The 16,941-nt window shown below is 37.6% G+C and overlaps 1 protein-coding gene across 3 annotated transcripts in view; it reads right to left on the bottom strand.

The window, feature by feature from the left end:
• Positions 1 to 16,941, bottom strand: part of cntn3b (contactin 3b) — a 94,119-nt gene that overhangs the window by 56,014 nt on the left and 21,164 nt on the right. For 2 of the 3 annotated variants that reach the window (XM_027146238.2, XM_027146237.2), the window contains one exon: positions 2,588 to 2,763. In XM_027146238.2, the coding sequence (XP_027002039.1) occupies positions 2,588 to 2,763 (176 nt within the window). Of the gene's footprint in view, positions 1 to 1,660; positions 1,851 to 2,587; positions 2,764 to 16,941 lie in introns of those variants that run through there. The other variant, XM_047814346.1, reaches the window with a different exon arrangement.

Here is a 16,941-nt window from a genome sequence, read left to right on the forward strand (position 1 = left end):
GACACAGATGCACCCAGCCATCAACATGATGTGGTTCATCATGCCAGGCCACCTGCTTCTATTGCTCCCTGGCCCAATGCTGATGCCCACATGCCCATCATAGGTGCTTTCAGCAATGTACAAGGGTCAACAATGGGCACTCTGTCTAATATTTAGCTATGCAACTCCATATGCAGCAAGCTGTGATGCTCTGTGTGTTCTCACACCTTTCTATTATAGTCAGCATTAACTGGTTTAGCAATTTTTGCTACAGTGCCTCAAGTTCTTACACAAACTTCAGGAACTAACTTTTTAGTTTCTGCCAAATATATCCCACCCCTTGTGAGGTGCCATTGTAACATGAAAATCAATGTTATTCACTTCTTATTCATTTTTACATCAATGTTTTTTCAAAAGAAAAAAAAAACAGTTTAGGAAAAACCATCCTTGGTGCACAGAAGTGTATAGTATAGCGTTTGTAGATTCGCTTAAAGCTAGAAACTCCATGACTAATGGGAATCAGCGATGGAGTCTGAATCCAATCAAACACTTCTCTGCTACTGTGAGCTGGTTGTATCTGACATCCAGTTCGATTTCACTTTGTTCAGCTGGGAAATCTCATTTACTGCCGAACAAATCTGAACAGCCTCAAGAGATGAGCAAGGGTTAGCCACAAAAGCTCCTTGTTCAAATAAATGCAGACAAGCACACATCCACAAACACATAGAGACGGGTAAAACGCTTCATTTACACTGTGCATTAACATGCTTTTTCGATAAGCTAATCATGATCGGATAGCATTTAACCTCATTAAAGTAAATTTAAACGCACACAGTAGGGGTTGTGATTGGATTGTAATTGGATCAGCCAGACCTCCTGTGGAGGTAGACTAGTTTAGCCTATTCTGGTGTGAGGGGGATCTGTACAACATTTAATGAGCTAATGCCATTTCTTCCCACAGAATTATCCCTTTCCCTATTTTTGTGCTTTTGATAGCTCGCTGACTTTCCACACTTTGCCTAGATAAATTATCATATTTGCGCCTTGTGTGGAAGAAACAATAGCTGATCAGCGTATATCAAATACTCCGTGAACATACAAGGAATCTAAATTGTTCCTAAATGAATGAAATGATAAGAGTATTTTCTTTGTGATTTAAGCAGATATTAAAGGAAAAAAAATTGGGGAGTCAATGCAAATCAAGCAATTTTAATTGCAACATTTTAGTAGGTTGGTATATACTTAAAAATGTTTGTAAAGAAATTGGGCTGCAAATATACTGTACTATATGACCCACAGTAACTGAATCAGAACCACTGTATGCACTCAAGTGTTACCATCATTATCATCAGTTTTTTTACTTCTAGAGATGAAGAGTAACAAATATTGACAAATCCAATTTGATGTTGAATATAATATAATATAATATAATATAATATAATATAATATAATATAATATAAATCAAAAGAAGGAATGGTAAGCTTTTATCTGACATTTTTCAGCTACTTATTGCAGATCTATACATTTCCTACCCTTGCAACCGTTCCAGGCTAGATCTGTAAGATGATTTTTCACCTTTTACACCACCTTATTGCTACTTTTCTCCACAGCTGCCCATATCATACTTACAACACTAATGTTACAAAGCAAAAAAATAAAAAATAAAAAATCAGATCTCACCTGCAGTAAAGCACTTATCACATTTGCTTTAATTCTCAAGCACTGATTGACTGTTCCCAACATATTTCATGGTAAAAGAAAGACACAACTATTGTCTTTCCTGGCATCCAGATGGTGGAATAAACTTCTTGTAACTGTCCAAACTACTGAGTCCCTGTTCGTTTTTAAGCAAACTGTCAGAACTCAGCCCGGACTTTGGTCACGTTTTTTTTGTTTATGTTCTGTGTCACGTGTCTGCCCCGCTCTTGTCTCTTTCTCCCTGCCTCTGCACACCTGTTCCTCATATGTCTAATTGTTATTAGTATTTAGGTGAGCCGCTTTGCCTTAAGCAGCACAGAATCCTCTGTCGCTGTCCTGATGTCTTTTGTCTAGTCTGTTGTTGTCTGTGTCCTTGTTTTGTGTATTTTTAGATATTAAACCTGTTTATTTCACACTATCCTGCATTTGCGTTTGTTCTATCTCCACGCCCCTGACAGAAACACTAAAGATTTACTTCTTCATCAAGCACTTGGCTTAGCACTTAATGCTAATTTGTAGTCTTTTCTCTTGTACTAACATTGATATCAGCCTTGAAGTATTTTTAGTCTGTGACCTAGTAAAGTAGCATGATATTTGTAAGAGTCTAAAAGATCATAAAAGTCGCTTTGGATAAGAGAATCTTCCAAATGCTGTAAATGCAATGTCTAAAAGAGCACTATAATGACTCAGGTAATAGACACTTTCAGGGCACTTGGATATCAGTGTTTTTTGGATTATTCAGTAGTGTAAGCAAAGCTATAATAAGGCTTATGCATTTGCAAATGCTGTTCCTTTGAGGAACAAAGGGAAACATCTATTATCACCGGGAAAAATGAAAAACGTGTGGTCAAAAGGATGCTGAGTGAAGTCAAGAGCTTAGAATTGCATCATTAGATCCATTGAACTCACAAGCAAACTGCACAGTGGCTCTGTGACTCAGGATGATTCCTCGGGCGTTGGAGGCAGAGCACTGGTACACGCCTGCGTCTTGGTCTCGGTCCAGTGTGTTGATAATCAGGTTCCCTCCAGACACATGACGCCTCTCATCACCATCGAGATCAATGAGCGTCCCATTCAGAGACCATCTGCGAAAATGCAAACACAATCAGCTCTGAGATGTTAAGAGAATTGAGCTCATGAGTATTAATCACACCCATCGATCTGATCAGTTCACCTTGTTTATACCAGAGCGTTGGATAAATCAACCCCATGTATATAACATCTTTGTTCTTTAAAACTCCATAATAGGCCTAATGAATCACTGGTTTTAGAAATCGCTTGGTTGATCCAACTGCTTATTCCAATGGAAGGCCTAATTTTTAAACATCCATCCATTTTTTGTACCACTTATCCTACACTAGGTCACAGCAAACCTGGAGCCTATCCCATGCATAGTACAGGACCAGATGTTGTCCCAACTGATCGCATGTGTCAATCGCACACACACACACACACACACACACACACACACACACACACACACACACACACACACACACACACACACACACACACACACAGTACAGACAATTTATTGATGTCAATCATTCTAGAATTCGTGTTCTTGGACCGGGGGAGGAAACTGGAGTACCCAGAGGATACCAGACATGCCAGAACCCCATCTCTGGAAGTACGAAGCAAACATACTAAGGCTACATACTAACAAATACTTAAGAATATACTGTAACAGCATCTTTAAAGGTCCAAGAGTTCTTGATTGTGAGTTGAATTTCAAATCAGAAAATTGAAATGTACTTGAATAACTTGTCACTATTATTTTTTACCAATAATTGCACAACATAATAATAATAATAATAATAATAATAATAATAATAATAATAATAATAATAAACAAAAAGAAGACTGTTAGCAAATAGATAACATAAGAAGTAGATACTGTTTTTTAACAAATAAAAACTGCATTTTTTTAATCATTGTTTTGTTTATTGAACATTTATTCCACTCCAGTGCCAGCACTTTGTAAAAGTTAGAGAAAAATCTGTTCCTCATCTGTTCACAGATGAGGCTTCACGACAGAGGCTTCAGCTTTTTGTGTGTTTTTTTCTGTAACATCACACCACCTCAATGTTGATTAATCAATTAATTATTTGATCCATGTGTTGAAACTTTAACCATGAAATCTTGGCCACTCCTGAATCCCTATCAATATAATGATTGAAGATGAGCCTATCTAAGCAATGCCAATAATTGTTACCACTTCAGCCAAGTAAAGTAGGTCATGAAGTTAAAACCGAAGCAAATCTGTCAATCAAAGAAAAGAAATACTGTATCTGCCAATATTAACTGGCTTATGGTTCAAAATATGTTATTTTATACAGTGATAGTACTGTAGCTTTGTTCTATTGGCTGAAAGTTTTTCAGGGTGCAGTAGCAAAGCCTACCCTTGCAACATTATTTGGGACGCGTATTACACTGTAGGATGAGTGAATAATCCTTTCATCCCAGAAGGAAAAAGAAAAATGGTCTAGCGGATCAAGAACGCTTTCCAGAGGGTAAGAACATGCTGTGTCAAAAAAGCACACAAACCTACACAAAAGTATACTTGCAAGGAACACTGCACAATGCTTTTGTTGGCTAAAAACCCTGGGGCATATATTTTCCACTACACTACACTTGCTGGATGTTCAGGATTGCCCATTAAGATACCAGAATAGTCTGGTTTGCTAATAAAGTTCTTTTCAATTCCGAGGATTGACTGGTGAAATAGGTAAGAAAAAGACTTTAATACCAAAATAAAAGATATGTTGAAAACACAGAAGGTGCAAGTCGGCATTGAAGGATCGTGCCAGAAATGAAGGTAGTTGTGATTATCCAGCTATTGATCCCATACAGCTTTATTTCTGATTCTCCTTCGACAGAAACATCAGATGGAGGCAAATAAAACACTGGAAATCATACAGTGTCTGGAGGATAATAATTTCATACAAACTGACATTGGTTTTGACAGGCATCAGGCTGTGGGCATAACAAAACAGAATTCCTGATTGAAGCTGTGAATGTATTTTCTCTGTAGATAGGAGCATGATGCTGTCAGAAAATCTCTACTGACTGACTAGGGCCTTCCCATCTGGCATAACATATTCCTTTAAACATTGCTTATCCAGAAGGTACTGAGTAATTATATAGCACTCAATGCAGTTGACAATAATAAGCTGATTCCGATGCATGGGTCACAACCCTCTCAAATACTGGACAGAAAACCTCAAGTAAACCAAAGGTAATGTTGAAACACACTTCACTCCAAAGAATCCTGTGTGCTAATAAGCTATTTCTTTAGAACAAGGAATGACAAGATTGGGTTTTAGTCTGGGGCTGCTGAGAATGTATGACATGCTGATTGCAGAAAAAAATGAAAGAAGGAAAAAAATCAATATTGTTCTTGTGCTATAGAAATCTAATGAGCAAGGAAGGCAGAGCGCCTTTATTATACTAAGCAGTCATGACTGTCCCCAGACGCCTGTGACAGACTACAAAAGCAATGCTGTCTCTGTCTCTCGTCCTGATTTTCATCTTATTATTTCATTTCTTTCCACAGTACTTGCTTTGACTTAATCTAACTTCTTTAGTCACCATGTCAGACTGATGTTTGCATTCACTTCAAATGATTTTCATTCTTCTTATGTCTCCTTATATCTTCAGATATAACATTTAAGCCACCTGCATAATATTTTGTAGGGCTTCCTTGTTAGACTAACACAGCTCTCACCCATCATCAGATGGGCTCCACAAGTCCATCTAAAAACATTTATCTAAAATGTTATTAAGTTGTGAGATACTGTAGTGCCTTCATGGATCAGACTTGTCAGATCTTGATCAGATCCTGATCTGTGGAATCTGGAAGTTAAGCCAAAACATTGATCTCTTTGTCAATGTCATCTTTGCCAATGCCACTGCCATTAATGGATACTGTTGCCATAAAGAAGTGTACTTGGTCGGCAAGTTGTTTCTGGTATGCAGCTGTTAGTAAGTACTAACCTCTGCATACCAGGTACTAACCACTGCATACCAGAAAGAAGCCACAAGACCTGCTGGTTTGGATCCAGCTGCCGAGCCATCACAATTTCGCTCTGGTCAAAGTCACTTATAGACATAAATTTGCCCATTTTTCCTACTTGCAAAGAACTGACTGATCAGTTACTGCCTAATATACTGTACCTCATCAACTGTCATTGGTTTTGACAAGTCTTAAATGAGAAGTCTTCTAGCTAGCACATAACTCTCTTCATGTAGGTGAGGCATAGGAAAAAGCTTTGCTTAACCGTGCATCCTTATCATGACTAGCGGACTTTCGTATGCTCTGTCTGTTAGTATATAAATGGGTAATAGCTTGTTTCCCTTAAGTGCAGCAGTTCTGTGAGTGAGTGTGTGTTTGTGTATGTGTGTGAGTGAGTGAGAGAGTGAGTGGTGAGGGTTCAGTGAAGGCTCACTGAAAGCAATCGACAAGGACATGAAGCAGACTGAGTTGATAGGATGGCTGGGTCTTCTTTGCAGACTATAAAAAGCTTTGCCAGAAAAAAAATGTGTACGTGAATTTGCACACACACACACACACACACACACACACACACACACACACACACACACACACACACACACACACACACACACACACACACACACACACACATTTGCACAAGTATAGTTGTATTGCTAAACATTTAACTATCATTCGATTAATTAATTCATTTAACAACTAAATGACTGTACAATAGGTTATAGCAAGTTTTTCTTTTTCCTGAAATTTGCATACACGCACACACTTACATGCGCACAGGCACACACACACACACACACACACACACACACACACACACACACACACACACACACACACACACACACACACACACACACACACACACTCACACACACACACACACACACACACACACACACACACACACACAAAGTTACAGCACATAAAGACTTTTCTAGTCTGAAAATATCAAGGCAGTTCTGCAGTCAACGCACAGCACTGGTGAATGTTTTATTATTTATTTATTTATTTTTAATTTTTATTTTTTATTCTCTTTGATCATTAACACTTTGATATCATTTTTGCATGAAGTAGAGAGGTGTGCAAAAGACCACAGAAGATCCCACTCAGCTAGTTTAGAGTCAGATCAGCAATACGTGGCAGCTCTAAAGACTCATTTTCTAACGTTACCGAAGATGGAAGTAAACGTGGCATTAAAAGCTCCCAGGCATTACTGTAGTCATCGCATCCTCCATCCATCATTAAGCTAGGATTTTATCATCATTAATTTGTGCGGAATTTCAGTGCTGCGCTCACAGTTAATCAGTGATTTTTCAGCTGAGCCGCCAGCTCATCCACATCAGTGCATTTGGAGAACTACATCCTTAAAATCGTGTAACATAACACACAGGTTTATTATTTTGTGTTTGATTGCAACAATTTATTTACTTTTAGTTTTAATAGTGTAGCCTAAAAAGTATTGAATCTGAAAATCTAATTTGTATCACGTAGAATTGCATGTTTTTTTGCTATCTTGATAGCAAATAGTGATGTCATGAAATGACAATCCACTTTTGGACTCTATTTAAATGGTGATATCAAACCAATTTCACTGTGAGATGCTCCAAGTACTTGTTCATTATCATCTACTATTTGAGGGCGTTACTTTCAACCATTAAACATTTTTATCCAAACAGAGTTTAAAAAATGTCTCACACTCAACAGTGCCTTGACCAATTTTATATTCTGGTTGAAAATGTTTTTTCAAGTTGATTTCAAAGTGGAATGGAACAACTGCTGCACTGCTATATATAGTGTATTACTGGTCATCTGGTAAAAATTTGGAATTGTGCAACACCTAACACACACACACACACACACACACACACACACACACACACACACACACACACACACACACACACACACACACACAGTGGAATAATTCAAATAAATATTTAACCCCTTTAAATACCCAATCATTGCTTTGTTTATCCATTCAATCTTCTGCCCATTCAAGCATTCACTGATTCATTTCACCATCACCAGTGGAGCTCGAAGAGCACAGATGATGCGGCTTTGGCAACAGAGTGTGCATGGTATGTCCAAAACTAACAAACAAGTAATTGCTCACAAAGGCACCTATCCAAACAATGACAAATCTATTCTCCAGTGGGCCAAATTCCATGCTACACAAAATGAAGACCGAGCCAACGAAACACTGGGTGATTCTCAGGTAATGAGACGTGTTCAGAGAGCAGACTGATAAAATCGCTTCCAAATCAGTTTGATATACAATTATAGGAAACTCTCATTGTAGTTCATTGTAGTGTGCTGATCTTCTTCTTCATCATAATAATCATCATCATCATCATCATCATCATTACAATTACCACCAATGAGAGGCAAAAATATCCAACCATCAGTTTTATGTATCCCATGGGACTCGGGGCATAAGGCATTATGGACCGGGTGCCAAACCATCACAGGGCACAACAGCACAATCACACAGACACACACACACAGTACAAATTCAAAGATCCCAATGAGCCTACTACATGTGGAAACCCTTGAACATGTAAATTCTACACACTGAGGGGAGAAGGGAATGCAAGTCAGCCCAGAGTTGCTAACCGCTATGACTTAATCTAAATTCTTTAGTCACCATGTTAGACTGATGTTGTTAGGACTCAGCCCGGACTTTGGCCATGTGCGTTTTGTCTATGTTCCTCGTCACGTGTCTGCCCCGCCTGTGTCTGCTCCTCCCGTCTACACACATGTTTCCCATTGTCATTACCTTGTTTATTTAACTGTGCCGCGTTGCCTTGTGCAGCGCGGAATCTACTGTTGTTTTGTCCTGTTGTTCTGTCGCTAGTCCATGTCATTTCGTGTCTTTTTGTTATTAAACCCCGTTTATTTGGCTATCCTGCATTTGGGTCTGTTTTAGTCCCGTGTTCACTTCAAATTAATTTCATTCTTATGTCTCCTTAAATCTTCAGATATAACATTTAAACCACCTGCATAATATCATGTCTTTTATATATATAATTTAATAATAATAAAAAAAATGCAGATCCTTTAAGTTATGTAAGTTGTGAGATTTAGCCTCCATAGATCAGACTTGTCAGACCTGCACTGTGGCAGGAGCATTATCCAGCTAAAAGAGTCCACTATTAGGAAACACTGTTGCCATAAAGAAGTGTAACTGGTCAGCAATTAAACCCCCAAGCCGTCTTTAACCACTATATCTTCATTAATCACCAAATTCTACACTCAAATATTTACCATTTAATAACATTTACTAATATTTTCTAAAAAAGACACAGGGTCACTGAGATAACCTTTAAAAAAGTAATGTTAGCAGTCGACATTAAGGCTGTGATCATGAATTTAATGTTGGCGTGTTAGAAATATGACTCGATCACAGCAGCTACACCTGTTCAGCTGAACTTATCAGATCATCTTAAATGTTTAAGGCACAATAACCACAGACGGGAAAAAAAGGACCAGACAATCGGTTTTATTGACTGGAGGCAGTAAAGTAACATTGCCATCCCTCAGTTTTCTTAATCATTTGACTTGGGCTGTTTAGGAACTGTTCAGAAGGTGATGCTGTTGATAAGTCTTTAATGAGGGTTAGAAAAAGAATTTGGAGCTACTGTATAGAGCAGCTCTGTTGCAAGTGTCTTCTCTAATTTTGTATATCATGAGATGAGTTTGTGAAACTACAAAGAATATTGATGACAAACTTCATGTCAAATGTTAGTAAAAACAACAACAAAAAATTTAGAAAGGATCTTTTTTTTTTCTATTTCACATATATTTGAAGTGCACAAGACAGAAAAAATTACACAAATGTGATTCGTAATATTCTGTGTTGTTCCCTGGATGATCAGTGACTGGTTTTATGTTTTGTGAGAGTTGTTCATGAATCCCTGGTTTGTCTTGAGCAGTTAAAATGCACAATGTTTTTCAGAAAAACCCTCCAGTCATGAACATTGCACAGGACAGCTGAGGGACTCACACACAACTATTACAAAAGGCACCAACATTCACCGATGCTCAAAAAGGCCCATTGAGAGCCAGGGGGCTGTACAATTTTAAACAGGGTGATCGGTGTACATTGTTACATGATACAAAATAAGCTACTTAAAACAAAAATAATATTTTATATAGATCAACCTGTTCAGAAAATTACATCTCACTTGCTCCTAATGTGCCTTTTTGAACAACAGTGAATATTTGCACCTGCCGTAATTGTTGTGTACAAGCTGTCTTGTGTAAAAAAGATGGATCTCAGCATTATATATCTGCTGGGAAAGGACTCAAATATGAAGAAGATGAAAAGTAAAGAATGGGACAATTGTTTTTTTCTAAAGAACAGTGGGAGGTTTAACTGTTCAAGCTAACTCAATCTCAAAAGAATCAAGGATATGTAAACATTTACATGGTTTATTTGAGTAGATTCAGTTATTATTAGTCTTCTGAACAGTATGTAAACATCTCTTACGTGAAATAGCTTATTTGGGGTAATACAAAATAAAACATGAATAAATAATTATCCTTCTAATTAGATTTTTTAAATGATTAACATTTTGCAGACTTTACAACGTGTAAGTAAACTGATGACCTCAATGTATAATAATGATATGTTATACAAAACAAATAGAATTATCAAGTAGAAATGTTTGGTGGCATGAAGCAAAACAAACATGAAAACCAGAATGCAACAAATCCGGAGAAAGAAAAAAAATGGCAGAGCCGGGCTAATGAGCGCTGGCACAAGGACACCTCTGACTCTTTGTGTGTTATTCCTGAATTTTAAGCAACTGACTGATCAGCCCACTCTCTAATGATTTACTTATTCACAAACCTGCTTTCAAGTTGCCTAGTTACAAAGGGTCCAGGTGCAATTTCCCTGGTTCGGAGGTTAAATATACAGCTGGAATTGTACATTAATTAATAGGCAAAGTTAATACTCTGAAGACAACAGAAGCAATGAATTAAACAGAACAAGCTAAAACTCTGCCATAAAATGCTTCTCAATTTTATCTTCGAGTCATCTCTTCTTATCTGTATGCTTTTATCAGCTTGTTGCCCTATGTAGCCCAGCAATGAAGCCTTTCCTGTTTTAAACCTCTTTGCCTCAGGAGGAATGTAAGTATAGGGATGTTGCAGTTCCTGGCTTTAGTCACAATGAACTCTGGCTGACCTTCAAAGCTGCATAAAGCACAAGGATTCCCCTTATAGCCCAAAAGAATCTCCATCAAAGTCCATCTGCTGGCTCAGACCTCCATTCGTCATTCTTGAACAGAACAAACGGATTTTTGTGTGCTTTCAATGCACAATCAATTAAGAATCAGTTAGGTTGGCACCGTACATCTGCTGCAGGCAACGTCAAATCCATTTCAAATTATGTCCGACAACATGCTCAACAAACATGCAATCAATTTTGCCTGAAGGTGCTATACGAAAGGCTCAGAAGTCCCAATTTTGTCTGAAAGCCAGCACTAAGTTCCAAGTTTACAGAGTATCTGGAGTCGTTCTAGATTTGTGAGTCATGCCAAAATTCAGTCTGATTCAATGCTGTGTTCGCAGCTCTGTAGAAAACAGAGATGGAGGAACAAAAAAAAAAACCTTTTTGCATGGTATTATTCTCTGAGCTGATGCCAGCTTCACTGCAATAGAAGGAGGTCAAACTGACTCTATAAAGGAAAAGTCACATAATCTAATTCTCTTTTTTTTTCCTCCTCACTGCTGCTGGATCAGAAGTGTCCTTGATCCAACATTAGCTCCTCCTCCCTGCTTCGGCAATACTGTACACATTAGCCTGAATGATGAGGACTTCAACTTCAAATTGGATGATGTTAGACATTCAGGACAGCAGACCTTGTTAAGAAAAATGATAAGAACTGCAAAAAAAAAAGAAAAAAAAAAAAAGAGAAATCAGCACCTAATTGCAAAAGACTTTCGAAGAACTCCAGATGTTCGAGTTGAGGATTTGGGTATTTGCTTGAATGAAGTGTCATTGTCAGAGCTGAGATGGTTCTGGGATGTGGATGGCTTGTTCATTTGAAATGAAACAGATCACTTAAAGTACTTCAAATATTTGCTGTCTTCAAAGTAAGCTAGGTCTTGACATGTTCCCTTCAATTACTACCACCTTCGCATTTTACCTTCACTCTTGCACATGAATCATGACTTAAAGTGCCATGAATTCTCAACCGGTAAAGTAAGAGAGAGACAAAACTATTGTAACACTTGCTGCTAAGTTTTAGTTAAATTACTAACAATTATTTAAATGAGAGTTTTTTATTTTACTTCGTACAAAACATCAGGCATATATTTGCTTCTTTTATCAACTGTAAGTTTAGCCATATTGTCAGTGAGTACATTATAATGCCACCAAAGTTCTGTGTTACTTTATATGTCAGGTAGTGGGTCAATTATAATGACTTGCAAAAATGCAGTAAACATTTTTTCAAGAAAAAAAAACAATGTTAAAATGTCACACTCTTATTACTACATATAATGACCCCTGCAAGGCATAGTTTCTTTCTCTACACTGTGTGCACAGAGCAATCTATAAATCCTGCTATAACGGGATTGCAGGAAAAAATAAAAAAAATAAAACTGTAATATTCTTTGGAGATTTTTTTCTTTTAAATTTCATATTATTGCAGATTTTCAACATTTTGCGCATACACATTTGGCCAAAGCCAATGTGAACACACATCAGCCTAGGCACTCACAGATTCATGAATCTAACATGATTACAGTCATCATTAAAAAGTAATTTCATATGTCTGTTCACTGCCTCAACAAACACCAAAAACTGTATCACAAATTTAAAAAAAGTTGCAAGAAAATCAAACCATTTTGGCCCCAATAATCACAAAGTAAACTCTGACCGCTGAGTTTGTTATCCCCATGTTTCAGGGTTTTTCTCCATGTACTCCAGTTTCCTCCGCCAGTCCGAAGACTAAGCTGTAGGCTGATTGACATCTTGAAATTCTCCATAGCTTGTGAGTGCATGGTTATGCCTTGCGATGAGTTAGCATCCTGTACAAGGTGTCCTCCGCCTTGTGTAGTCTAAGTGCTACAGAAAATGAATGGATGGATGATACACCTTTAAAAGTAGCTGTTCTCCCTTATGTGGTCACATGCATTGATGGAGAATAGTGACACAAAAGATGTGTTGGTTATTTGGAGTAACTGGCATTTAAGATTGTAGTGCAGTTCAGACCAGCCACAGGCTCACTCTCCTCTCACAACAGCATTGTATTTTTCACTTTTATTCCTTTTTTTAAAGCTCAAACCTCAAAGCACACCAAATATGCCACCCATATACAGTACTGGAACAATCTTAGCTGTGAGCTTAGCAAGCCAGGCTAATTGTTTAACACCACTGACCTCTCGTTAGCATAGCAGTGCTGCTGATAACTGGCCTCATAGGCTAGCTGACTTATGCTAACCAGGCAGCAGGAAGACCAGCTATAATCTGTGCAGCTCACGAGGCGTTTCTTTTCAAATGGGGGAAAGGTTTGCCCAGTAGAAAGAAGGAGGCTTTTGCTCAGTAAGAAGATAAAAATAAGGAACAGTGCTTGAAATATATGAGGCCTAAGTAATTACAATAGATCACTGGGTGCCCATTATATACACAAAGAGAAGCTGACATGGAGCAATCGCCCAATTAAACATGGATTTAAACTGACTGATGATGCAGAGCTCAAAAAATTCCCCCCAGTTCTTCCCTACCCCATTACTTCATAACAAAAGCATGGCACGGTATATATTTACTGTTGTTTAACCAAACTTATGATTTGTGAATCATGAAATCTTTATGAGTTATACATCAATTGCAATTCTTCCTTAAAAAACAGAAATTAGTGGCTGCATGTCTTTTCTGTTTTGCCGATGACAGCTTTCACTGCTCTTAACACTTTGAGACTAAAAGGGCATTCACACATGCAGTGACTTGCAGCGACAAAGTGACCAGAGGCCTTACATTTTGAATGAGCACTGCTGACTTCTAGCGACATGAATGACACTAATCATTCATGGTGACATTCATGGTGACATTATATTGTTGTATCCAGTGATGAGAAACGTTGTGCAAAACTTTATGCAAATATTTTTTTTTGAAAAACTTTATGCAACTTAATGCAGTGACTACAAAAAGAACACATGCAATCCATGGCAAGAGCACATACAGTACTGCTTCTCCTTCGTCTTGTATGATATGATGTACATAAAGATAGCTGAATTTTATAAACAAACACCAAATCTTCCTACAGAATGTTTCATTTTAGCAGCAAGAATACTGATTTGGACTGCAAGTTGCACCACACACTCATAATGTCTGATAAGATATATAGAAAATGAGGATGGGTCCCCCTTGAGACCGGTTCCTCTCAAGGTTTCTTCCTTTACCAATTTAAGGTAGTTTTCCTTGCCACTGCTGCCTGAGTCACCTCATCCATTCAGCTCATAGGGGGATAAATACATACAGATTGTGAACTATATGTATCTAATAATAATCTTGAATTTTTTATTCTGTTAATTCTTTTTCTTTTATTATTCGTTATTTCTTTTATTATTCCTTATGTTTACCTTCTGCTCTATGTTTATGTTCTGTAAAGCTGCTTTGAGACAATGTCTATTGCAAAAAGCGCTATACAAATAAACTTGAATTGAATTGAAAGCTTGAATTGAAAAGATTGAAAAGTTGATTACATTTGTGAAATAAGGAAAACTGAACTGACAGAAACACTTAAATAATTTTGAAGAAGTTTTGGCAATCAATATTATATTCTATTATTTCATAACACTGTTGTTTTTTATTTAATTTTATTTTGCTTGAATTTGCTAGATTTTTTTGTCTAAGTCTAAATAATAATAATAATAATAATAATAATAATAATAATAATAATAATAATAATAATAATAACAACAATTAGGGGTGCAGAGCGTCTTGGGGGTTGGCAAATTTGCCTCACACCTCCAGGGTTGAGGGTTCAATTCCCACCTCTGCTGTGTGTGTGGAGTTTGCATTTATACCCCATGATTTGTGGGGTTACCTCCAGGTACTCTGGTTTCCTCCTCCCAGTGTGTTTTCTCTGATCCGATAGCTATCTGATTTGTTAAAACTGTTCCATTTACATTAGGCCATATAAATGCGTCTTGGCGAATCGGATATCCAATTCTTCTTTCAATCTGATCTTTCTACTCCCGCCAAAAATGCAAATGTAGTTTACCTCATTCCCGAGGTAATTGAAATGTAACATGCTTTGGTGTATGCGGTTTTCAGAATGCAATCAAAAAGAAGATGAAAAAAACTTGTTACGACGATTATGCTACAAAAAACAGCATTTACTATTTTCGCTGGCGGCAGCAGTGCATTCAACTTGGTTGAAAGATCATTTGAGAGTGACGTACTTCTGTTTGGGAGGAGTTTAGCACTGATGTATGTGGCTTGAACAACCACATGCATTTATACCTGTCCAGTTTCATCTGTAATGCGTCCAGACCACCTCCTGGAGTGGTTTGAATGATCGGATTTATATCCGTATCGAAAACGTTTCAGAGGGCATGTACACCTGGTCTATCCGCTCACAGAAAACGCATGAAGTGACCAGGTGTAAAAAGCCCCTAAATTGTCCACAGTGTGTGAATGTTTATGTGATTGAGCCCTGCGATAGATTGGAATCCTGTCCAGGGTGTACCTTGCCTTGTGCCCTGAATCTCCTGGAATTTACCCCAGGTTCTCTACGAGTCGCTGCATTTCTACTATTGAGTAGTAGGACAATCAGTGTACAGAAAATATAAATAGATAACAATAATAATAATAATAATAATAATAATAATAATATTAATAATAATAATAATAATAATAATAATAATAATAATAATAATAATAATAATAATAATAAAGAACCCCAAATATTTTGTGCTTTTTTATATAAAGAGCCATTTTAGTACATAATTTTAGGTTCTGTATGGAACCATTCATTTTAAGAGTGTAAGAACACCTCCTGACAACCTGACTGCTCAGTGACTGGCAACGTGCAATGATAAAATCTTTGTATGTGTCAACGTAGCAGAACTGTACACAGCTGCACAGATGTTCCCTTTTGTAAAAGGAAAATAAATAATATTAGAAAAAATATATCCTGATTTTGCTTTTTACTTACCTGACGCGAAAGACTGGACGAATCCTGCTGTCACAGAGAAGTGATGTACTTATGAACACGTCATGGAGGTTTAAGAAAAACATGACTGTTTTTTACGTGTCTTCACCTACAAGTATATAATTTTAGTACCAGGAAATAACAGTGTCTGTTCATGCTGCAGACGGCAACGGCGAAACATGGCCAGCTTTGTTCCTGAGTCTGCAGAAGTCTATTCCTTTTGCTGAATTGGCAGAAGCGACCGCATCCTATTTTGTCACCCGTGTTTACAAGACGTTCATGAATAAATCAAAAGCTTTCTAATTAAAGCGCATAATCTATGTTGTTCCTTCTGTTTGAAGAGCGACAGACAGCTTTTGCACTTGTTTTCCTTTTTTTTTTTCCTTGCGGTGCTGGGAGCGTAATTGATTAGCTCCTCTAACACTCCTCATCACACAGAACGAATATAATGATCCCCCCTGCTGTTGACCTAGCATCCTGTTCTACGATGAATAAAAGCAAATATGTCTATTTAACAAAATGTCACATGCAAGGTTATTGCCCCTTTCTTTGTCCCCATCCACCAAGCACTTACTTGAGGATTTGCATGATGCTGACCCAAGCTCGGTAACACAATCTGCCACGCAGCCAGTCTGGGCTGCTATTTTCAGGCCAGATATCCCTCCAGAGACTAAGTGGGACAGTATCTTGGAAATCTTGAGCACCAATTAGTCATTTCTATCCCTTATATTTTCAAAGAAAAAAAAGGTTTTTTTTTTTTTTTAGTCCTTCTGCAATGTAAGTGCACATTACTCTCAAGGAAAGGCTAATAAATGAAGCTTTGTGCTTGCTAATATCTGAAGCTCCTGCTGAGGATTGCACAACAACAAGTGTCTAGCTATGATAATGGTTCTGTTTTTATGTAGAAATGTGTGTAGTGTTAAGTTCGGATGAAGTCATTTAGTTCGACAGGGTTGCTGTGGATGACCTTGACATCCGGGAGAAAGAGCTCTGCAAATTTGGGTCATGAGATAAGACGCTGTCAGTCGAAGCGCTTGTCTATACAGTGGGTTACTGTATTTCTCTCGAGACAAACA

The sequence above is a fragment of the Tachysurus fulvidraco genome, chromosome 5, assembly GCF_022655615.1.
Source record: "Tachysurus fulvidraco isolate hzauxx_2018 chromosome 5, HZAU_PFXX_2.0, whole genome shotgun sequence".
Lineage (NCBI taxonomy): Eukaryota > Metazoa > Chordata > Actinopteri > Siluriformes > Bagridae > Tachysurus > Tachysurus fulvidraco.